Source organism: Aphelocoma coerulescens, chromosome 5 (assembly GCF_041296385.1).
Source record: "Aphelocoma coerulescens isolate FSJ_1873_10779 chromosome 5, UR_Acoe_1.0, whole genome shotgun sequence".
NCBI classification, from domain to species: domain Eukaryota; kingdom Metazoa; phylum Chordata; class Aves; order Passeriformes; family Corvidae; genus Aphelocoma; species Aphelocoma coerulescens.
In genome coordinates this window covers 15,220,615-15,241,561 of record NC_091019.1, presented here as the reverse complement: position 1 = coordinate 15,241,561, position 20,947 = coordinate 15,220,615, and the positions used below count along the sequence as shown (strand labels likewise).

The window sequence follows — 20,947 nt, the reverse complement described above, 5'->3', positions numbered from 1 at the left end:
CCTTTCAGACACTGTTTCTCCAGAAGAAAATGCAGGTGACTTTAAAATGCCTTGCAGGTCACTTATACAAAGAACATTTTACATTTCATACCAGCTTACTCCATACATCACAGGCCCACTCCATTGAAGTCAGTGGCATTACGTTTAGAGAAAATATGATTCAATGCAAAAATAACAAAAGCACTGTAAAACTAACCCTAAGGAGTGTAAAACAACCCTAAAGGGGAGCTTTTTTTTCCTGCTTTCACTAACTGGGACAAATCCTATTCCTATCTTCAGGGATGTATCCCCTCTATATCCTTTGCCCAACTGAGTGGAGCTACTGTATTCTTACATGGGGGCATGCAGAGAGCAGAGTTTGACATGGTTGGCCAGCCCCAAGTTGCAAAAGCCTTTTAATCAATACTGCCATTTTCCAGTAAGGCATATGTTGTCTAAAGCTAGGCTTCTAGCTACTCGAGTCAGGAGTAAAAAGAAATGACATCTATTATATGTGAGCACACACATTAAAGTTTTACATGACATGCTTTTCTTTGAGAGCCAGTTTAAAGGTATTTATGGCCAAAGAGAGCCATTTAAATGCTGCTGGTCACTCCTACCAATGCCAGGACCAGCAGTAATGAAGTTTGAAATAACAAGCAGCTGCTGAAGTGTTCAGGTACAGACAGCATGGGAAATTCACACTTCCCTCTTATCACTGTGATAAAGCCCAGCAATGCTGCAGTCTCTGAACTGCAGTAGGCCAGGCACACAGGGACATTTGTGTTGGCTGTTTTTCTTACACACAACTTATTAGTAAACATGAAATAATAAATACATAACCATAAATTGGCTTATAATCATCAATGGGAACTAGCATTAGCATATCCACAGTGGTGCAGCTCCTGCTCTGCTCATTTTGAAGGTGTGCCACCCCACATCCCTGTAGGATCTGTTTGCTTCCTCCTGTTTTTCTTTTGTTGTTTTGATAATGGAGTGGTAAAGGGCTTTAACTTTTAATGTTTGCAGTTGCTTTTTACCTCATTTCCAGCTCCAGGCAGGAAGGTCTTGACTTTGATTGTCTTTCCAGGTGCAGGAAAAGGAGATTCCATCAGACTTCTCATAAATGGATAAACCAGGGCAGCAGATATTCCCCTTCTCCTTTCAACCTCATCCAGGATCTGGTCCATTAGTAAGACATAAGCGAGAGAGAGAAAGAACATGTCAGCCTCACACAGACTTTTGAAGCATCCTTTGATGCACATGTGCTTAGACATATGGCAGATCTAAGTTAATTTCTCCTCTGCCATGTATTTCTTCATTACCATCAATTCATGTTTTCCGGTTACAAAATGAAGCCTGTTTGTGAATGTAATTAGCACAGAGGCAAGGAAGAATTAACAAATCTGGAAAAGAGGAAGAAGACTCAACATGACTAAAGGGATCTATATATTGTTGGGATTATTCCTGAACAGCAGGATGAGCTGAAGGAGAGAAAGATGAAGACAAATCCCATGATCACAGCCCAGGTCAGCATCACATCTCAGTGGTACATCTTGAAATCTGTGTCAAAGAAAAATATTCTTCTGCATGGGCATTCCTTCCATTTCAAATGAGAGGGCAGGAAAAAGCCAGAGTAGCAAAGAAAGCATTGCTGCCACTATGATAGCAGAACTGAGCTGCTGAAAGGCTCCCAGCAGTGGCTGTCAGGTCAGAGTCTGTGCTGAGCTGGAGACCACGAGCAGCCCCTGAAGCATGCCCAGCTGTTCACACTGGTGCCTGCATTAAGGTCATTTTCTCTTGGACATGATGCAGAGCAGGCAATCCAGTCTTGAAATAAGCAGATGGAACTTCTTACAAAGAGAAGGCTATTACTTTCTTCTCTCTTTGGTCACACAGGGCAACATAAATTAGATCACAGCTAAGTTTTCCCACTTTAGATAGAGCATATAGATGATAAACCTAAAGAACACAGAAAGCAAGGTTCAAAGCAGTCAGTGGTTTGACCTGCAATGGTGATCTTTTAACCACCACTCCAGAGCAAAAGGCCATACAAGAGTTAGTGGGCCTGAGCCAGGCATTTTCTCTTGTTTCTCTTGGAAGTGATTTTCACTGAAGCAGAGCATTAAAAGACACTTAAGCACAAGCTGGTGACCTGTGACAATAGCTGGTGACACCAAATGCCAGCAGAGGCATTCACTGGTACATAGTTTCCCCTTCCTCCCTGTGACATAGTGAAGGTCTAACTAAAGCATGCCCCTGTGTACATAACTTGCATTCCAGTCCATGGAAGTGGCAGAAAACCATAAATGAGGACATGAATTTCACTCTTGATGTAATTTGCAGCACAACCATCCTCAGCAAACAAAACCAGCTGCCCAAGTGGGAAGCAGCAATGAAGCAGGGCCGTGCCCCAGGTCCCTTGGTGCTCCTGCACACTGCCAGCACACAGTTGTGTTCCAGCAGCCACTATGTGATACTTTTTGCTGCTGGAGTTGGGGTCATGTGTGTGTCATATGCCTGCCCCAAGGACCTTCACAATGCAAATAAAAGGAGCATTTAAACCAAATAAAAGCTGAACAGAGATCACAAGAGATAAAATGGTCAGAAACATCTGTTGAACCCATGACCAACTGAGCCGGCTGGAAGTTAAGATATCTGTGGTTCTCAAGTCTGTCTTAGCAATAGGTATTACAACAGTGAGTGAGCATAAAAGGCTTTGTGGAAGACAAAATTAATGCAAGTTATCAGAAAAAAGATGATAAACATTTTAAACCAGAGGAATCTTTTTGCTTTTGTGATAAATAATATCCAAGATTTAACATCCCATGGCTTTTTATCACTCACTGTGTACGTAAAGACAGCTATTCCTTGTTTTGACTAATTCAGCAAAATGCACCCTCATTGTTTTTTCCTCTCTTTCACTGGATTTATCAAGCGAGGATATCCCAGGTTCCTTCCCTTTAGCTGGAAAAACAGAGTGTCTCACTTTTCAAGAACTTCTGTCTCCATCCACACCTCATCTGTCTTCAAAACCAACAAGGATGCTAAGGCTCAAGTGCTTCCTCCTCCATTTATCAAGTGTTCCCTTTCCAAATGCAGTGCCTGGAGCGTGTGCTGTGGAGCTGTGCTAGATCCAGGCCAGGGCTGGAGTCAGCCCCATGTGCTGCCCTCAGGAGGTGACAGCCCCGTGCAGGACAGCGCTGCTGTGCCCACACCCCAGTGTGGATGGGCTCCTCCTGTGGCCCAGCCCCTCCACCACCCAGGAGCGGAAAAGCAGCACAGATGTGTCACAGCCCCAGTCAGGGCCCAGTACGGAACTGAGCAGGAGCTTTCCTTCCTACACACAGCAAGATCTCCAGGCATGTGTGGCCAGGGCCTGCCTGCCACAGTGCGTGGGAACAGCCCCTGCTGGAGCCAGGGAAGATACATTCAGCCATCAGCCCTGGGTTCACTCTGGATGGATAACCACACACTTTTTCCCAGGTTACAGACTGAACTGGGAAAGCAGATTATTTGCAATTTTGGTTCAATGACCTTCCTTGTCTGACCTTATACCTCAGCTGCACTGATATTTGGTTGTAAGGAAGATACCTAATTTTGGTTTTTTCCTTCTCCTAAGTCTTCCTTTGAAAAATAGAGCACTATCAAAATTAGATAAAAACATAATAGCAAACAAAGAGCCTCAAGAGATCTGTCCACACCACGAGCGTGGTGAGCTGGGTGATCCTCCCAGAACAATGCAATCCACTTCATTCACAGATATCTGTGTTTAGATACATATTATGTCTAAGAGACACTGTTATAAACCCTTGATTTCAGAGCTTTAGGAAAGACCTCAGAAGCAGAATTGCAATTGACTATTACAATCCCAGCTGTTGTTCTTCACACAAGGCTTGTGTTAAACAAAGTTTTATCTAGAAAAGCTTGAAACCTGCTTTAAAGATAACATTCTGTATGAGTATTAGATCATATGAACAATAGAAATGCTATGATTTTTATTAACATAAATGATTCACATGTTTTTTTCAACTTTATTCCTATGAAAATTAACAAGTAAAATCTGTGAGAGTTCTGTGAGATTTCCCGTATCTGAAGTGAAAACCTCTGGCAAATTAAAACATAATCAATTAAAATTGGGCCAATTAAAAGATCATCTGTGCTTTATCCTAGACTCCTAGGGTGAAAAAAAAAAAGTGTCAAGTATAAGAATGTGTAAGAAAAAAGTGTTAAGTGTATAGAATTCACATGTCAATCTTTTTTCTCAACCTCATCATTCCACGGGGTATTGGAGTAAAAGTGGTACTGGCCCATCATCCAGACTATGGATGCCAAGAATTACAGCTCAGCACAGAATGGCTGTAGAAAACAATGGAAAAAACTTCAGTCAGCCAGATCATACAGACACCCAGATGTTTTCTGCATCAATTTCTGCCTCAGTCACAGAAGTAATAAGACATTCTTTGATGAACCAAATAATAGGGATGGAATATCCAAAACAGCAACTGTAAAATAGTAATCTCCCATCAAAGCAAGAAATTCTTCCAGTCTGGTTCATTGCTGCGGATGTGTCTCAGTAAACAACCAGATTAAAAAAACAGTATTAAAAAATATCTCCTTACCTTGGAAAACAAGTCAAAGCACCCCAGGCGGCTGATGACACAATAAACTTCAGGTAGGCGCGGGCCTTTTCCATTCGGCTGATAACAGCAAAGAGGAGATGGGAATTACATATTAATGTGGAGCCATGAGGAAATACACTTCTTTCTCTGACCACACAGCTGGCCATCATGAAACCTCTCACTATCTGCTTCTCCAACAAATAGCTGCTCTTGGAAAAGCATCATATTTCTTCCATAAGACAGGAAACCGAGAAGTGCAAATAGAGCTTATCCTCTTTGGAAATCACAGCGTGTTGGGGCTGTATCCCAACATCGCTCCAGCTTGCAGCCATAAAAGCACATCGAACCAGGGCTGTAACTCATGCCTCTGCTATCTCTGTCCCCTGCTCCTGATGCAGCACGAGGAGTGGGGCCACCCTGGGGCCATGTCCTGGAAGAGGAGAACTGCAATGCTGAGGCAGGCAGTGATGACTTTAGTTCCCCACTTCCTCACTGCTTGGAGTTCAAAGAGAGCTCAACCTACAGAAAACGAGCTCACAACCTAAACAAAGGCAGGCTGCATGGGTAAATCACTAACTTCCTCAGACCAACTCATGATAAACATGAAACTCAAACGTAACTTAAACAGTGGCAAGTATGAATCAATAATACACATCCTTCTTACCCCCTCCCCAAAAGGAACTGTGAAGACCATCCTCTATAACCATCCTATATATGTCCTGGAGAAGCAAATGGTACTTCCTGAGCATACTGGACTCTGCTACCCTGCCTATTCCACTTATCTCTTCATTAGACTCTGCTGACGCAGTGATCAACTTCCCAGTGGAGTGTTTGAAATTCACATGCCACAGAGATGACAATCAAGAGAAATTGAGGAGTAGATGTGCTTTTTAAACCTGAATATTGCACTCTAGTCTTGGACAGTCAGCAGGTGCCTGCCTGTTATAATAAAGACCACAAAAAAAATACCAAAGCTAAGTGAATACAGATGAGTCTATTTCTGGATCCAAACCTGCTCACTACACGTCACATCTCTGAAAAAGCAGAGCCCTTTTTTGTCCATATTAGGTATAAAATCCTTTCTAAAGGCACTGAGTGATTATATCAAGCATGTGGGATTTTGGTTAAAATCATTGTGTCAAATCTGCAGGAATGCCGAAGCCATGCCAGAAGCCTTGGACAGCTCCCAGCCAAGAGCTGTCTCACCAAGTGCCAGTAAAAACATCACATTCCTGGGTCATCTATAAGACCAGAAACAATAACTGCTTAGCACTTACTCCAAGTTTCTCCTTTATGAAATATCATTGCTTTCAAATGTCTTAAAGGCTACATGTCTGTGAGAGCTGGGATTCTTCCCTCCCTGCACTCACTGTGCAGGACATCCTCTTCTGTTATTTCAGAGACCTTTTCCTGCAACCAGCACAGCCTCACAGATGCACACACATCAGTGGTGAGAGCAGCAAGCAAAAGCCTCAGGCAGAGCCATTCTGAGGGGCAGACCTTCTCAAATTTATAACACTGGCAACCCTTCACGTAACTTGCCCTCCAGCCATCAGTTTACACCTCAAAGACAGATCTAAAACACCCACTGTGCTTCAGTTTGCTTCTTTCCCAGGAAAGAACATCGTATGGGACATGACACTCCTGCCTGGACTCCTCTCTCTTCACTAGGGCAGGCTCAGGCCCTGGGTCTGCCCATCAGTACCAGTGTAACCTCCTCTCTTCCCAAAACGGAGCTCTCCCAAGTTGCAGGCTGTGCTCCACAAGGCAGCTACACACTCTTGGAGTCATGTCCTCCACCCAAGGCTCACTCTTGCACACAAAGAATAGGTCCAGATCAAGAAAGCAAAATGCTAAAGTAGCCCAGCTGAGAGGAACCCAAGTGACTCTGCCTTGGTGCACTGTGCTGCTCCTGAGAGATGGAGGGTTGATGTTTCGGGTTTGATTTGCTTTCAACTTGTTTTCATGAAGCCCAGGATATTTTCAGCCTTAGTCCAGTATCACGAAATGAAAATGCTAATGAGTTTTGATGATAACAAGACAGTTTCCCAAAATGATGAACATGAACTGATAAGAACTTGGCTGAGATAGAGAAGCTGAGCTCTGCATCTGGGCTGGTCCACGTGTGGCTCAGGACAATCTTTTTTATAGTGAGTTTAATCTGAATTTTACTGACCAAAGCCCACTCCAAAATCTTTGGCAGGAGAAACAAGAGGCTTTTGCTCCAAAAACCAAGCTCGCCATTTTTCTCTTTCAAATCCCACCTCCCCACCCATGTGCTTGGAATCTAGGGGAGCCTTCAGAGATCTACTCCCAGTCTGCCATAGCACTGAGCTGTGTGAAGGAAGTGGCCTTTGCAAAGCACATGCACTAGCCAGCATATCCAGAAACAGAGACGTTCCTTAATGGTGCCAGGAATCAGAACAATTCAAACACTGGGAGGCTAAAATGAAAAGTCAGTCACAAGCCAGTTTCTATGGAGGCTCTTGATTCCTTGTTAGGGCTAATCCAAATTCTGACCATGAGAAAACTGTGGGTGTTGTAAATCCAAAAGCTCTTCTTAAAGACTTCTTGTTATATGTGAAACATGAACTTTGGGTGCCAGAGCACCCAGTGTGCACAGGGCTGTCGAAGTGCTTGGGGAAGGGCAGGATGGAAGGAAGAGGGCAAAGAGAAGGTTTTCCAATGAGCTTTTTGCAGCTCCATAAACAGTCTGCATCCCACAGAAGTTGCTTTCACAGTGTAATGAATTCCCTTCTCCTGCCCCCAGCAAATGCAGGATGTTAGGTTACTCCCACCTAACAACTGTTTTCCATGTTTTCAGGTGCACTCACATTCAGGCATCTGCTACTCCATGGATTCTTGGGGCTGGCTTGTCTTAGCCTAGGAAAGTGGTGGAGGATCAAATTTTATGTGACAGGGAAGAGAGGGCCAGGATGAAATAGTCCCTGCAAAGGTGCCCAAATCATCTTTGCTGCTGACGTGCACTCACTAGAAAAGCTGTTGCAGGATTGCCTTGGAGGTATCAAGATGTAACTGGAAAACTTCATGCTATCTATGGAAATGCAGATTGTCTGCTGTGGGACAATAGGTTACATTCCATTCTAATCTTGTTCCAAAATGAAACAAAACAATATAAATACATTTAAAGGGGATACTGTACAGGATTTTTAGAACAAACAAAACATAATTGTCACTGTATCCCTTGAGGTAGTTTTGGCACACAGACCCCAAAAAAGGTCTGGAAGAGTCTGAGATCTGAAGGCAAAAAAAGTGGAACAGTTTGTTCATATCACAACACACCAAAGGAGAGCAAGGCTGACAAAACACAATTGTTTCCTAAACGCAGGAATCTGCACACCAGACCCTGCAGAAGAGCAGCCAGCCATCCTCACAGGATCCGCCTGCCTGGCCCAGCCAGCCATGGAGCTTTTGCAAACGAGGCTGCCAAATGCACCAGAAGGTGTGAGACACCTCTTGCTGGGTATTACAAGAGCATCCCTCACCAGGACAGCTGGGGAACATTTTCTAAGGAATTAGCCTCACAGCAGTTGGCTTGGCTTGAAGTGGAGCAGTTTATAAGAATTTTAGGGATTTTTCATGGTTCTATATTACAGTGTGGCCTCGCCTTTCTCTTACATAATGTCTGCTAAAAACTGCATGTAGTTCCCAAATTATGGTTATTGCATTTGACAGAACTTGCAGGCCTGGAATGGGACTAATTGAAGGAGATGCTGTACCCTCCTGGACATCAGAGCCACCCTGGCGAAAGTTTCCAAAACCTGCTCAGGAAATTGGACCCCCAAACACAAAAAATCTGCCGCTGGTATATAAAGAATGCCTGTAGGATTTACCTGCTCCTTGCTGCCTGTACAAAATCTGTATTTTCTGTAAAGAGATGCATCACACTGAGGCACACACCAGTGAGGCTGTCCCACCACGCACCAATGTTTGCAGGGGACGTGAAATTGTTACACTTTGTGAGTACAGCCAAGCCCTATGGAAAAGGCACTTCAGGCAACCACCCAGATTCCACCATTTCTCCCTGCAGGACAGAAGGAACCGGTTGCAGGACCCAAATAAAAGGAGGTCTCTGCTACTTTTGCCTTTTCCACAGGTAGAGGAAATGCTGACATGTTTCTCTGCAGCTTCCAAAATCCCCTCTCTTTCTAAGCCCCAGTTTTTCTCTCAGAAGGGCATGGCTGGATTTGCCCCACAAAGGGCAAAGCTGGTGAAGTGCACTCCTTCCTTTCCTTGGCTGAGTAGGCTGTACCAGTGGGATGAGACATGTCAGCTTCTCTAGGCCAGGGTTTGGAATCCAGGAATTAAGTGATCACCCAAGGTGGCAGCAGCAGATCTGCTTTACAACTGGCTTTATAATTATTAGATAGATTTAGCAAGGCACTACTTGTTTTCCCTTTTTCTTTTTGCTATTTGATTGATTTTTGCCTTAGCCAATGGAGCATAAAAATCTCCAGTGCTGTCTCAAAACACCATTATATAAAAGTGTGCACTATTGATTTCATTCTGTTCCTGGTATTTCCTAATATGCTCAGCCATCTTTTGCACCAGCTTAAAATCAGTGTTCTATTTTTATGTTGTCCTTAATTTCAGGTGAATTTCACTGAGCTTTAAGTGAGTAAAAAAAGCCTATGTTAATGTTTCATTGACAAACTGATTCAACATTCCCGTGTATAAATCTCTTTTATTGTCACTGGTTATTTCAGTCTCAGCCTGGTCCAGGAGCAACCATTTGGCATTTCACAAATGCAAGCTCTGTGCATGATTACAAATTTACTGACATTCTCAGAAAGATAAAAGTCTTAAACCACCCTTACCTGGTAGAGTGAAAACATTCTACAATTTAATTCTAGACAACATTTTCTGAGGTTTTGTTGGGTTTTTTTCTAAATATACCTTATTATCCTTTTAAATAACAATACATTAAAAAAAAAATGAATTGTAATGCTGCCCTACATTTTGTTGTGCTTATTTACACCAGCAAGGATGATTTCTAGGTGCTTTCCTTGTTCATCCCTGCATCACCCTCTGACCAGCCCTAGATTTACTGCAGCACAAGCCTTTAATGACATTTCCGGCCCACATATAAACCTTGTTGTAGCCCACTCTGACACATTTTTTATACAGAGTGAGTCCCTGTGATGCTACCTATGGCAAACACCACCCCCAGAACTGATAAACAAGTTTTCTGTTATGTTAGTTTAATGAAACTTCTTACAAATAGAGGAACCACACACAGCAATACCTCCCAGACAGAGCATCTGCTGTCTGCACGACAAGGGCTCTGCCACGGACAGAGAGCAGGGGAACAGCCAGCTCAGGCACAAGCAGCGGTGCAGGATGGAGGCTGCTATTCTAGTGACAGGTTTTCTGCCTGAAAAGGTGGGAAGTCATGCCAGAAAGGGAAGGAAGGGGAAAGTGACAATGTGCCTTACTCTTAGAGATGGGGGACATATTTACAAACTGCCGTGGACATTCGTTTGGCACAGAGAGTCAGCCAAACTCCAATATCTATATAAGCTCCCCAACCAAGTGTAGGCAACAGTCATGAGAACAGGACAGGAGCCACAGCTCCCCACCAAGTCCCCCACAAACAGCTCCAAAGCTATCCAAAAGGTGCAAGGCCAGTGCAAGGACAACCAACTGCTTTCTGCTTTGCTGCCATCCCACCGGATGTGCAGGATGGACACCAAAATCCCTGTTTGCACTGTGCTCCAGCTTCCTTAACACACTCTGCAACCCTCTGTGCCGATTCCTCCCCCCTGGTTTACACACACTGCCGTGCTCTCAGTTTACCAAGTGTCCAGTGAATTTTCCAGGTGATGAGACAACACTGTTTGCAGGCTCCCCACCTCATTGGTTGACCACCTCAGATCATGAGGACTGAAAAAGAGTGTGAGAAACCAGACTTCCCAGTGCTGGCACCAGCCTGTTGCATGGTCCTGAGCTGCAGACTGATGAGAAAGTGCTGGCAGAGCCCTTTGAGAGGTAAGCAGCTGCCCAAGAGATAAACACTACTCACAGATGTTTAGAAATACCAGCTTTACCTTTGTTTCCAGTGTCATAGAATTTCTGATTGTGTACTTGAAAGTATGTAACATAAAGATTTTATTAAGTGCTCAAACAAAAAACTCTCTACATTCTCAGAAATTCACTACAAGCCTTGGGACCTATCTGACTGAAACCGCCGCTACAAACTATTATTGTACTTGATATCCTTACATTTCCAAATTTCAGAGTGAGAAAACCCTGTTTCCTTTTAAAACCATGAGAAACACCCTCAGTTCAGACTGTAGTTTTGAGATCCTCTTCAAGAGAATTCTGCCCTCTGAGGTGAAGGCGATGTACTTACCAAGAGCCTCCTGCAGTACCCAAAGCGCCGGCTCCCATCCTCCCCAGTCAGCATGAAAGAGAAGGTCTCACTAGGAGAAAGTGAATTGCCCAGAGCTTGTATCAGAACTATAGCATGGCTACAAGGTAGATCACTTAGAAAGGGACACTGCCTCATCTAGTAAGAAATTCTACCCACTGGAGGGTCTTCATCATTAGGACATACTCTGTGGAAAAATTCTGTCAGCAGTGTGGTTAAGGACAAGCCAACTGTCTCATTAGAAGAGATGGGTGCTGAATGTCAGTGACTGCAGAAGGAACATGAGAATCAGATTTTGAGGGCAGTATTCCAGTGCTCCTTTACCTTTAGTTCAATCCTGTCTTTCAACTGAGCTCTCTTAAAGGGAGAACCTTAGATATTCTCTGAGAGTAGAGAAATCATCTTCTAATCCAGAAACAACACAGGTTTCCAAAATCCAGCTCATTTTATGTCTCTGTCTAGGATAAATACCATGTGTGACAGAGCAGCAAAACAGTTTAAGGTTGTAATTACAGCACAGGTAAAGGGATGGGTCTGTGAATTTGTGCCCGGGCTCAGAAACATTCCTGACTACTTTGCAAGTATTAAAAGGAATTATATAAAATACTGCCTTGTGTGGAAATGCCAGGGTTTGTATCATTACAGCTGTCTCTGGGGAGACCTTATTGTGGCCTTTCAATATGTAAAAGGGGCTTCTAAGAAAGATAGAAACAGACTTTTTAATAGGGTCTGTAGTTATAGGAAAAAGGGTAATGGTTTCAAACTAAAACCAGGTAGATTTAGACTAGATAAAAGGAAGAAATGTTTTACAATGAGGGTGGTAAAACACTAGTACAGGTTTTCCAGCAACGTGGTAGATGCCCCATCTTTGGAAGCATTCAAGGTCAAGCTGGACAGGGCTCTGATTAACCTGATCTAGTTGAAGATGTCCCTGCTCATGGCAGAAAGGTTGGACTAGATGACCTTTAAAGATCCCTTCCAACCCAAATCATTCCATGATTCCGTCCCTTCTGCCTATCCTGTTACTCTACACCTTTGGATCAACAAGTTCTGACATATCAATGCAGGGAAAAAAGAGTTACACCTTTTTTTGAGGTCACTTTGAATGAAAAAGGAAATGCAAGCCTGGTTCTCCTTCCCTTGCCCTTCTCCCGCAGCCATTCATCTCCAATGGAAGGAAGAGAGAGCTCCTCTGCTGGCATGGAGCACAGCTCCAAAAAGTTCTCAGACAGCAACGTTTTGGGCCAAATGAAGGGGTGTCCTGCAATGTGAGGCAAGCACTCTGAGGTGAATGACTAGGGCAGGGGGTGGGAAGGGCCCCATCCTTTTTAAGATTTATTTTAAATACTTCCATTTATGCTTTGGAGTTCAGCACTCAGAGGAACCTTCAAGCCTCTTCCTCTCAGCCGCACAGGCCTGAGGCAGGCAGAATAGGGAAGAAAAAGAACACACAGCTTCAAAGGAAAGAAAAATTAAATACAGCTGCTTGATCACAAAGCAGCCAAGACTCAAACTGCTGCTTCCTTAATTGGGCATCGGCGAGGCAGTGGCTGCTCCAGCCGTGCTCCAGCATCACTCCAGCATCATTCCAGCATCACTCCAGCATCATTCCAGCATCACTCCATCGTGCAGAGGAGCTCTGGAGCACTCACCTGTTGTACTCAGACACTGGGAGCCAGTCCTTGGCATCGGGGAAGCAGAACTGCGGGATAGCCTTGAGGCGCTCCTCCGCCTCCCGCATCTGCTTGGTTGGTCTCTCCAGCTGCCGGCAGAAAAGCAAGGCTCAGTCAGTCCCTGGGGCGTCCCTTCCCAGCTCTGCTCGGGGGCAGGGTCACTGATGAGCTCTGAGAGCCAGGGCCCATCAGATTGTCCTGTATTTGTGCTTGGCAGAGTGAGGCATGACTCCAGGACAGGCTTACAGGTGCTCATACAAAAGAAATAATCGCTGCTGGGGTTTTACTTTTTCTTTTAATTGCCTGAAACTCTCTTGTTGCACAATGACTTCTTAAAACACAGCCCTAACTCAAATATCTTTCTGCTACAAGAGCACAAGAGAAATGCCAGAGATCAGCAAAAGTCTTTCCATTGCCTTCAGCGAGTTTTGGAACAAATCCTAATATAGCCAAAATGAGCTAAAAGTGAAATATTTAGAAACTGAATTTAAACAGAGTCTTTAAAGCATCCACCATCAGGCCAAATTCTCCAGCTCTGGAAAAGATAAATTTGAAAACAGGGAAAGCTTTCAGTTACCTTCTCTATGCCCTTTGCTTTGTAACAGATTGCTTTGGAACAATTCTGAAAGCTCTGTTTAAAAATTGGATTTCAAATCATTTTTCCATTTATTCCCTTTACTGATCTTAGAATGAACTGTACATAGGAATTTCTCTTTTACCTTGGGAAACTGGTATGTCACTTCTGGGAGGTAAGTGTTTTTAGAAGGCTTCTTCTTCAGGGACACTACCACAAAATACTCAAATAACTCCCGCTCCTGCCACTCAATCAGCTCCAATTCCAGGGTGCGATAACTTGGAGCCCTCTTCAGCATTGACTGGATGTGTACAAGGCGCTGGGTATGAGCTGTATTTAAAAAAAAAGGAATAAAAAAAGAGACAGATCATTACCTGAGACTGCAATGTGTTTTTGCAAACCACAGCCATTCACAAAGGACTTTCAATTTGCCAGAGTATTATTCCAAGCATGTTCTCCTTTCAAAAGAAAACCTTCTAGTTAGCAAACCTTCTGTAGTCTCCCTTGCTAATTGCACCCATAAATCAAAACTTTCTCCAAGTACTGAAGTGATGCAACACTCAGTCACTGAAATAATTTGCAGATCATAACTGTTACCCTGCCAAAGTTCTGGCTTTTCTTCACATAAGACTGGATTATAAGCCCTTATGTGGGTGTGCAAATGCACTGGGGCCTCCAGGGTGACACATCTGAGGCCTGGCTTATCCTGGTGAAAAACAGTTCTGTGCCCTGTCCCTACACAGCACAGCTTTTTGCTATAAACCATGTAAAGCAAGCCATGGAATAATCTCCAGGAAGGGGAACAGGGAAGAAAGGAAAGACGTGCCAATTGCCTCCTGTGGGTTGCTTTGTTAGCGCTAATTCTGTTGGGGGACAATCTTAAGATTCATGGTCACTCATCAAGGCAAAGATGTGCCTTGATCCAGAGACTTGTTGCTTGATATCTATGGAGGACTGGTCATTAACATCATTACCAGTTCTGGTTAGAAGGAAAAACAAAACAGCTCAGTAAAAGCAGCTCCCTGCATGCTCTTCCCCAGCTCTTCACACCAGGATCTCTGGGCAAAGGCAAAAGAACTGTTAGCAGCACACCTCAAACCTTAAGGCTCTACTCACTGCCACTGCCCACAGCTTCCAGAAGGCTGACTGGCCCTCGTGGCAAGGAAATAAGATGTCACAAGCACTCATTCACAGCAGCAATTATTTGACAGAAATAAAGGGAAAGCCCTTGATGTCCAGCCCTCATACATCAGGTTCAACAGAAAAATTAAGAATTATTTTGATAAAGCACTTGGGTCTGGTGTGACTGCACAGCTAAGGAAGCCAAAACCTCAGAATCAACCTGCCTGCTCCTGCCTTGAGACAGCCCCACACTCTTCACGTTTGCTAGAGGTGAAACCAAAGAGCCCACCCCAACAGATGGGCACCCAGTGAGTCCTGTCATGCTACACATGACACACCCTGAGAGCATCAATGTAAACACAAAGTCACTCAGGAACAGCTGGTTAGAGGGACATCAGAATGAAGATCCCTGTTCCACAACAATGGGGGAAAAGCCTCCCAGTTTTCAGTGAGATCAGAATATCCTCCCAGTAATAAGAGAGGGGACAGGCCCTGTCTATCTTCTTTCATGGCCTTTGAGAGCAAGCAACCCCTTTATTTGCTGACACAAAGAAACAGAACTGCAAGTGCTTTTGCGTTGGTACAGGTAGACAAAGGAGCAAGGAGTCATTTGCCACACATCACTGTACAATGTTGCACACATTGCCAGTTTTGGGTGGTCTTACCACCATCTATCTGGCACAAATCTGTTTCCCTAAGACAAGGTTTTCCAGAAAGGCTTGCTGCATGTACAGTAAGCAGGTGACATCTGCAGTGGATAGACATGAATGATTGCCCCTTATCTTGTAACAGCTCCACACCCTTGTATTTTTTAGCCCTCACCTACTAACAACATGATGGGTTTTTAGTAATGAAATCTGTTGCTGCTGTCTTCAACTTTTTTATAGGTCTCTTTCTGTATCAGGACTTAGGAAAAGGAGAGAATAATATACTGGCCTGGCTCAGGCAGAGTTTGTGCAGGTGCTGATAAAGGAATTTCTACAATTTGGAGACTGCAGACTTATAAAAGAGTCTAAGAACCACAATGCTGGACCAGACCCAGATCCTTGCCTCCAACAGCAGCGATCAGTAAGCACAGAAAGCAGCATATGGATAAGAAAGGAGCATCTTTATCCAATCTCATCCCTCTAAGCCTGCACCCAGTAGTCAGTCTGGAATAGATCAGCATCTCTGAAGCGGCTGACAAAGCCAATCCATCAAAGCTCCTGTTCTTCATTATATGACACAGTTGCCAAATCTTTGTTAGACCTTCACAGCTCATTTTGTCCTTGCTTTCCACATTCATGCTCCCATGTTGGAACTTTGTGAGCTCTGCAATAACAGAGTTAGGAAGCTATAGAGAATACAGACCATGGACAGGAACAACATGCAGTAGCAGGAGTACACACATCGATAATGTCTGTGACAGGGTCTGACTAGAAGTCACCGAAGGCTGATCCCTTACCTTTAAACCTGTCATCTGAGTCACTCTCACTCTCGCTGTTCTCATCTGCAGAGGACAGAGAGGCATCAGTTAATGCAAAACCAGAGCAAACAAACTCAGTTCACTGTGCTGTGACTGGGAAAAATCCTATCTCACATCTCTGAGCCTTGTGATCCACACATGCACTTCTCCTCAGTCTTAAAATATCTTGAAATAAACAGTTTGAATGACTCCTTAGATTGTGTTTTCCTTGGATTCAGTTTCAATATTGCTGGGGAGTAAGAACTTCATTTTGATGAAAGGGCAAAATTCATTCCCCATTACAGCAAACTGTTTGCACTGAATCCCCATCCAGGCTGAGCTGCAAAAGTGCCATTTGGAAAATGGGTCTTAACCCTTTCACTTCTTGTTTTCAGGTTTTAATTTTTTAATTTTTTTTTTTTTTTTTAAGTTATGCAGCACTTGAGAAGTCAAACAAAGCCTTATGAGCTTTGTCTGCCTGGGCAACATTCCCAATCACCAGAATTCATCAAACTGAGTTAGAGTTAACAGGCAAAAGTAACCTCATGACAAGATGTATTACTGAGAGGGTCTTGTATTAAAGCTCTATTGTACTCTTACTACAAACAGGGCCTGAATTTCCTTTTTGGCCCGTTTTTCCAGCAGCAGAATGAAGCACAGTGTGAGTTACACGGTGTGAGTGCTGGGAAAAAGCATGCAAGAACTCCAGGGTCAAAACTGTGAATTTTGGACAAAACTTACAAAGAGAAAGTTATCATTCACAGAAGAAAGTTCTAAACTAAGTGAAGTCCAGAGTAGATGTGGAGGAAAGAAGGGAGTTGATAATCCTGTTCATTCAAATGGATTCACTGAACCACGTCACTTGTACCATACCTCGCAGGGACGCCGTCTCAATGTTGGACATAGAAAGTTTCTTCAGGCGCTTTTTCCCTCTTTTTGCACTGTAGATGGAATTGATTCTTTGGACAAGCTGAAAAATAAGAAAATGAGGAATCAGTAAGACTGAACATTTTTCTTCCAGGAGACTTAATTAACCTATCCAAACAAAATACGGATGATAGATCAGCTGAACCCCCAAAACTTTTACTATCTCAAAGTGCATTTTCTATCTCTTTTTTTTAAATCCCATTTGTTTCAATTAGTTATTTTGAATCTCATTTCTTTCCCTATGGATATATTTCAAAACAGTTAAATAACTCAGAAGCCTAAATCCCACTTTGAAAAATCCTGTAGACACTTGCAATGAAAGCAATGAGCCTGAAGATTCAAAGGCAGCTGTTATCCTCTACCACCTCATTCCTCTATGCTGTTGCTTCTCTCTTCACTTGCATTTTCTGAATAAGAATAATCCATTAGCCATATCCAACTTTGCCAAACTCTCATGGACCTGAAGATCACATTCTTATTTGAATACAAGAGTAAGGTGTGTTAGCTCCTCTCTGAACTGAGATTTTAGCATGTTCAAATTAGCACAAGAGATGGCTCTGACTTTTTAAAGCTTTTTCAGGTGACCCAGCTGCTTTGAAGTGACATTGTGTCAGCTGAAGATCCGGCCCGTGTGGACTTCTATGGATTTAACCACCACTAGCCAGAATTTTAAGCCCTGGTAATCATCTTTGTGGCTTCCCTCAAGAGGGCTAACGCAGATAATAACTGTCTGCCCCAAAAATATCTGAGATGATCAGAAATATTAATGAGGTAACTTGTGTTTCGTGTCTTCAACAAGACGCTGGGATTACCAAGAATTCATTATTAAACAAAGTACTATAACTTTGGGAGAGTCACAAATACATAGCAATTAATCTTCATGATGTTTTATAAGTCAGGAATAGTATATTTCATTCCATAGCAGATTTCTTCATAGAACTATAATACATTTTGCAAAAGTGTTTCATCTCAGCTTGCAGAGAGAAATAAACTGAGTGAAATGAAGCAATTTGCTATAGACACAGCAGAAGGGCAGTAACAGAGCACAGACTGAAGTAAAACCTTTTTATGTTTTCCCTCTAATAACTAACACTATCTCAATTTTAAAAATTCTGTTCTCCAGGAGTATGTGATCCTGAAAGATGAAATAATAAGAAAACAGAAATTATCACAGATTTGCAATAAAATTGTGAATATTCATATGCTGAAATCATAATTTCACAGGAGAATATCTGTCCCTTCCATTTAAAAAAATTATTTGTGTACAAAACTAACAGCCAAACTTTCCAAGTTTTACTCAAAATCAGGTAGTAAGCTACTCCATAAGTTACCCTATAACATCCTCCAGAGATGTGTGCCCATTTGTGCAGTGAAACAATGTATTCCAAGAAAGTAAAAATACAGTAAATATTAAGGACATAGGATTAATTTCATCCTTAAACAGAATTTCCAACCAATTGACAGAAATGTAAAAATCTCACTCTACTCACAGTATTTATAGCCATGTACTTTAAAATATGCTCACTAATAAGAACAGGAAAAAGTTGAATACACAGTAAAAATCAACTTTGTTCTCAAGCCAAAATGAAGCATATTGGCAGTTCTCCCCCTCTCTGTTGCTATTGTATTGTTGGTTTTTTTGGTTGTTGTCCTGTGGCTTGGGGGTTTTCTCCACATTCCGTTTTGAATCTAAAAGCTCCTTGAAAAATGAAAAATTAAGTTTTACTTCAAATCCATCAAGACAGCACGGTTATCAGGATGGGGTAAGTTGTGAGTAAATGAACACAAACTTATTAGGCCAATCAGTTATTTTCCTGGAAACAAATGATGGGGAAATAAACCACTTCAGATGTTGCTACATGGTATAAATAATAATTGCTGGGCCATCACCCATTCAAAATCTTAAAGTTATATACACAGCAACGCCCTGGTCCACAGAGCTTAAAGAAGTGTGGAAAACAGAACTGCCTTAAAATCAATTCTGTGCAAAGGCGGCCAACAGATCTTTGCTCCTCTTGGATGACTTGGAAGTTATTACTTTTAGGGAAGGGATTCTGATCTAAATGTTCCTTTAGGGTACAAAAAAAGCTTTCAGTGATGACTAAAGGCTGGCTAGAAATTCACAGGCTCTCGCAGACAGGTGACCTCTCCTCAGCACAAGCCTGATGACACCACCAGTACCTTTGGGATCCTCCTGGCGCGCCGTGTGGACAGCAGCTCGCTGGCAGTGCTCAGGCTGTCCTCATTGAGGCTGGAGGGGGATGAGGGGATGCCCAGCTGAGCCAGCAGCAGCATGTCATCGTGGCTGTGCCGCTTGGGCAGCCGCGGCAGGCGGTGGCTCTTCCTCTCTGACCAGTTCCCGACGCGCAGGGAGTGGCTGCTGGCCTTCGAGGGCAGCTGCAGGGACAAGAACAGCTTGAGCTCTTCCCCTCTCAGCAACACCTGGGGCAGAGGCAGCTCTTGTGACAGAGTGGTGGCTGCACAGGGAAGTCATGCCAGGTGAGCCACTGCTCTGCAGGATGGGTGTCAAGAGAGGGTCTGAGGTCACGGTGAAGGGACAGGAGTCAACGTTGAAGACTTTAAAGTTCAAAGAAAACAACACCACTTCTGACTCTGCTGCATTTCCACGCATCCACATCCCATCAACTCTATGAGCCCTTAAATCTAACTTGAGGGCTTGGCTGACAGCACAGCACTTGACCAATGAGCTTGGTCCATCCCTTTCACTTGCAGGAGTGAAAATCAAGAGCAATTACACAATTCAGTGTAATATTAATTCAATGTAATAGTAATAACTAAAACAGCTAATTCATGCTATTTTATCCAAGAAAAAAAAAAAGTAGAAAAATCAAGCTTGTTCTGTTTTCATGGTGTTAAGAAGTTTTAAGACCTGCCAGTGTGCAGAGGTGCGGTTACAACTCTGTCCTGCATTCCCAAAGAATTCCCTTTAAACCACAAAACTGTTATCATTACAACACACAGGGAAAATCTCTCTGAAGGATTAAGCACCAAGTAACATTTATCTTTAAAAAACTGGGGGTCTTTCAGAGCAGTCCTTGGAGCAGCTATGCCCAGCTCCAGGTCTCTGCATTCTCCTCCCAAACACAAACACTGTTAAGAAGCTTCACCAGCAAGTCCAGGAAAAAGTACTATTATGCCAGATTAAACATCTATCAGTTGACATTTATGAATATTTTATCAGCTCTATTACAAGCTATAAGCCTGCAGCAATAAATGTCCCTCCCATTTATTGGCTGACTGATTGCAGTGCCATCCTACCTGGGATTAAGCACAGGTGTTTCTGTGGAGAGGAGCTGCATCACAAATACAACATCATCATAAAACATTCCTTTCATACCTGAGGACTTCAAAAACTGAAAATAATCAATGGGAAAAGAAAAGACACTGGGATTCAAAATGACCACACCACCAGTGTTTCTGAGGTCTCTGCATACCACAGGTAAGCACACCAGGAAAACTGGTGGCAGTCTATACTTTATTGAAAGGAATTCTTTGTCGAGATGATTGTTGGAAGCTTGCTGACCTTCTGATCTCTTCCATCTTGTTTATCATCATCCATGACTGAAAAGTCATGTTGCTAACCCAGCTGTGTTGCTATGATGGAAAAACTGGGTGATAAATTGTTGCCAAAGCTACCATTCTTCAGGAAATTCAGACTTTTCTATTTCTGGTCATTGGAGAATTACCCAGGCCCAAAACTGACCCACTCTTCGCGTCTCTTCACTTTAAATATCAGCACAATGACAGTGCAATTATGGCAGGACTGACTCCTGGAAAGGCACTCCCAGCAGCATTTCAAAAAGAAGCAACCAGAATAAAGACAGACCTGTTACAAAGGCACCAGGGAGTTCTTACTTACTGAACAACTTTACAGAAGCCACTTAAGTCTGTAAATTCTTTGGTAACCCTGTGTTAAACAGAGAACACTGGCCAGTATCTTCCTACACACCTGTATGGTTCCCAGTCTAATGACACACCTTCAGGGATCCTCTCAATGCTACACAACTCCTGTTATCACACACACTGCCAGAAATAATTGTTATGCACCACGTCCCAGTATGACGTTATCCTCATAACTGCAGTGCCTGTTTCTTCTTTGCTTGATTACTACTTTCCACTTGTTCCTTTTCCAGCAGCTTTGCTGAAGTCACCCCTCTGTTTTACAAAGGATGTGCTAGGAGCACCTAAGAATCC

General features: G+C 43.1%; 1 protein-coding gene across 11 annotated transcripts in view; it reads right to left on the bottom strand.

The window, feature by feature from the left end:
• DENND2B (DENN domain containing 2B) overlaps window positions 1–20,947 on the bottom strand; it is a 154,359-nt gene that overhangs the window by 23,460 nt on the left and 109,952 nt on the right. For 10 of the 11 annotated variants that reach the window (XM_069016789.1, XM_069016786.1, XM_069016787.1 and 7 more), the window contains 8 exons: window positions 18,914–19,129; window positions 16,679–16,775; window positions 15,806–15,850; window positions 13,385–13,569; window positions 12,645–12,754; window positions 10,975–11,044; window positions 4,602–4,679; window positions 1,020–1,160 (listed from right to left, as the gene is read on the bottom strand). In XM_069016789.1, the coding sequence (XP_068872890.1) occupies window positions 1,020–1,160; window positions 4,602–4,679; window positions 10,975–11,044; window positions 12,645–12,754; window positions 13,385–13,569; window positions 15,806–15,850; window positions 16,679–16,775; window positions 18,914–19,129 (942 nt within the window). The remainder of the gene's footprint in view (window positions 1–1,019; window positions 1,161–4,601; window positions 4,680–10,974; window positions 11,045–12,644; window positions 12,755–13,384; window positions 13,570–15,805; window positions 15,851–16,678; window positions 16,776–18,913; window positions 19,130–20,947) is intronic. The other variant, XM_069016790.1, reaches the window with a different exon arrangement.